General features: G+C 35.7%; 1 protein-coding gene across 1 annotated transcript; it reads right to left on the reverse strand.

Moving 5' to 3' along the window:
* Positions 1 to 611: 611 nt before the first annotated feature.
* On the reverse strand, positions 612 to 2,280 carry LOC141612708 (uncharacterized). The gene has a single exon (XM_074431493.1). It carries the CDS (start codon positions 2,161 to 2,163, stop codon positions 895 to 897), a length of 1,269 nt encoding a protein of 422 aa, XP_074287594.1. The 5' UTR covers positions 2,164 to 2,280; the 3' UTR covers positions 612 to 894.
* Between the last annotated feature and the right edge of the window lie 485 nt (positions 2,281 to 2,765).

Here is a 2,765-nt window from a genome sequence, read left to right on the forward strand (position 1 = left end):
ATTGATTGTGCCGTTTTAGAGCTAAACTTATACGAGTATATTTGGAGCAATCACAGATGATTGCATAGTCCTTTAAATACGACCGTCGACAGATATCGCATCTGAATTATTCGATAATTATCGATTGAATTGATTCAAGATATTATCTTTAATCTTTTATTAATCACAATCTATGAGAAAATAGTCTTATTACATTCTTAACCTTTCTAATTTGGCCCAAAAGTGGGAGGTTGAAATTTTCATTTTGTTTATTTTATTATTTTATTATTATTCCGTCCCTATGTATGTTGGATGGAAAATTTTCAGGAAGTCTACCAGGAGTCCAGGATCATGGCCTGTGTTTAGCTCCATCCCTGCACAACAAGTTCTTCTTTACATATGAGTTTTTGTGAGATGGATTTTGAAAGAAAAAGAATCGTCAAGTAGTAATTAATCTGATCCAATCCTTTTACCTAGCTAAGTCATGAGTAATTGAGTACCACCTCCCATGACTTTACCAGGCTACTAGCTAAACATTAACACGGATCGAAAGAAGAAGGATGTATCCTTGACCGTTAAACTATAATTCAAAGAAGAAAAGAATAATAGTAGAAGAGTAAGAATGTAAGATATACGATGAAGGCAAGTATTACGCATTTATGCATATGATACTTTAATTTATTTATTTTTATTAGATATTACTACGGAATATAAAATCACTTGATAAAAATAAACTAAATAAGATTATTCTGAAGATTAATTATAATCCTCCACATTAGCTAGAGATATGAAGTTACATGATTCTCGAATTAGGGATACGACCTTCTCTTCGTAATTTCTCCCTTAATTATGATGAGGTTACATGATTCATGTGAGTGGGTGACACCGAGCTGAGTAAATGAACATTGTTTCGAATTACTTCACCAACTCCAAGTCATCATTTTTTTCATATTCATCGTCTGAGGCTATCGATACCACGCAACTTAAAACTTCAACTTCGTCATCATATTCATCAACATGGAAGTTTATCTCATTCCAATCCTCGGAAATAAGTAAATCATCTGATTTTTCACGGTCCAACTTGATCTCTTCAGAATTAATCAAACCAAGACGATCTAATACCTTTTTATTCTCGACTTCCATTAATTGTAATTCCGTCTTACAATCCTCATATTGTTCATTAAGCTTCTCTATTTCCTTCTTAGAGGACTTCAACTCATCCTTGGTTAATAAAAGTTGTTTTTGTATCTTTTCGAGTGCAGAACCCTTACTTTGACTTTCACCCTGTACAAAGCTAAGGTGTCCCGCAACCTCCGCGAACTCCTTCCTTGAGGTCTCTAATTGATTCTTAGTCAAGTCTAATTCATACTTGATAACACCACATTCTTCTATTACCTTTCCTATTTCCATCACCATATCTCGATTTTCCGTCTTGTAAAAAGAGAGTTGATCTTCAAGCTCTTTTACATTCTTTTTCGACAATTCAAGCTCTTTCCTAGTCGATTCCAACTCGTTATTAATTTCGACAAGTTCATCCTTTGTATTTTGATAATTACTCTGCATCTCTTCACTTCCCGTCTTACAAGTTGAAAGATTTTCCTCCAATTCTTCAACTCTTTTCTTCGAGCTCTCTAACAAGGTTGTTGTAGACTCTAACTCAGAATTAGTCAAAGATAATTGCTCTCGTACCTTGACTAATTCATCTTCCAAACATCGACTCTCTTCTCGACATGTATTAAGTCGACCATCGACTCTCGACAATTCATTCTTAGACAACTCCAACTCCGTCTTGGTAGATAATAACTCCGTCTCCACCAGTTCGAGTTGATAATTAGCCTTTTGCAATTGATCTTCCATGCTTTGTTTACTTTGATTACAAGCCAATATTTCTTCTTTAAGATCTTCAACCTCGTTTCTCGAGGCCTCGAGGTTAGCCTTAGTTACCGAGGCTTCAGCCTTTGCAATCGAAAGTTGTTTCTCAAGTTCTGTCACCCTACTTAACTTCAACTCCATCTCTTGTTGAATCTTTTTACGTGCCGCGATTTCTTCGTTAAGCTTCTCCACCTCTTTCCTTGAGGCTTCCAATCGAGCTTTCACCAAGAGCTCTTCCGTCTTGGCGTTTACGAGTTGTTCCTCGAGTTCCGCGAGCCTTCTTTCGATCGCGATCGACTGTTCCGCCCCCATCGTCTTTAGGTTAAATTTAAGCTTATTATTATAATTAGGTAATTAGGTAATTTGATGAATAAGAAAATTGGATATTATATATACATAGAATAGAAAGGAATAGAAGTAGTTTTAACTTGTTGGTTAGGAAAAGGAGATGGTGTATGAGAAGATATAGGAGAAAGAATTAATCAAAGAATTCTTGTTACGATTGGTTGTTAATGGATGCCTTGTTTATAGCTTAGGAGACTTCTACTATCAACCAACTAGCACGAAGCACGCCTAATAACCTAATCCTATTGTTGATACAATTGGTCTCCCTTGTGACGTGTTACCATTTGTGGTGGATATTTTGTGAGTAAATATGGTAACAAAATGGGTTAGTGGAGAAAGTGGACCACATGAATAGTGTTGCAGAGAGAGAAAAAGTGGGTACTTTGTGAGGTAAAATGGTATCCGTCACTCAAGAGTGACGGATATGTGCCGTCACAAACAAGAATTTGTGTTGATATTATACTTCCCTATTCTCTCCGAAGTCCTAATGAAACCCTAGGACTTAGCCGTTTTATTTTAGCAAATACGGAGTATTATTTTATTAAACTTATTAAAAATCATATGATATC

The sequence above is a fragment of the Silene latifolia genome, chromosome 11 (genome assembly GCF_048544455.1).
Source record: "Silene latifolia isolate original U9 population chromosome 11, ASM4854445v1, whole genome shotgun sequence".
Lineage (NCBI taxonomy): Eukaryota > Viridiplantae > Streptophyta > Magnoliopsida > Caryophyllales > Caryophyllaceae > Silene > Silene latifolia.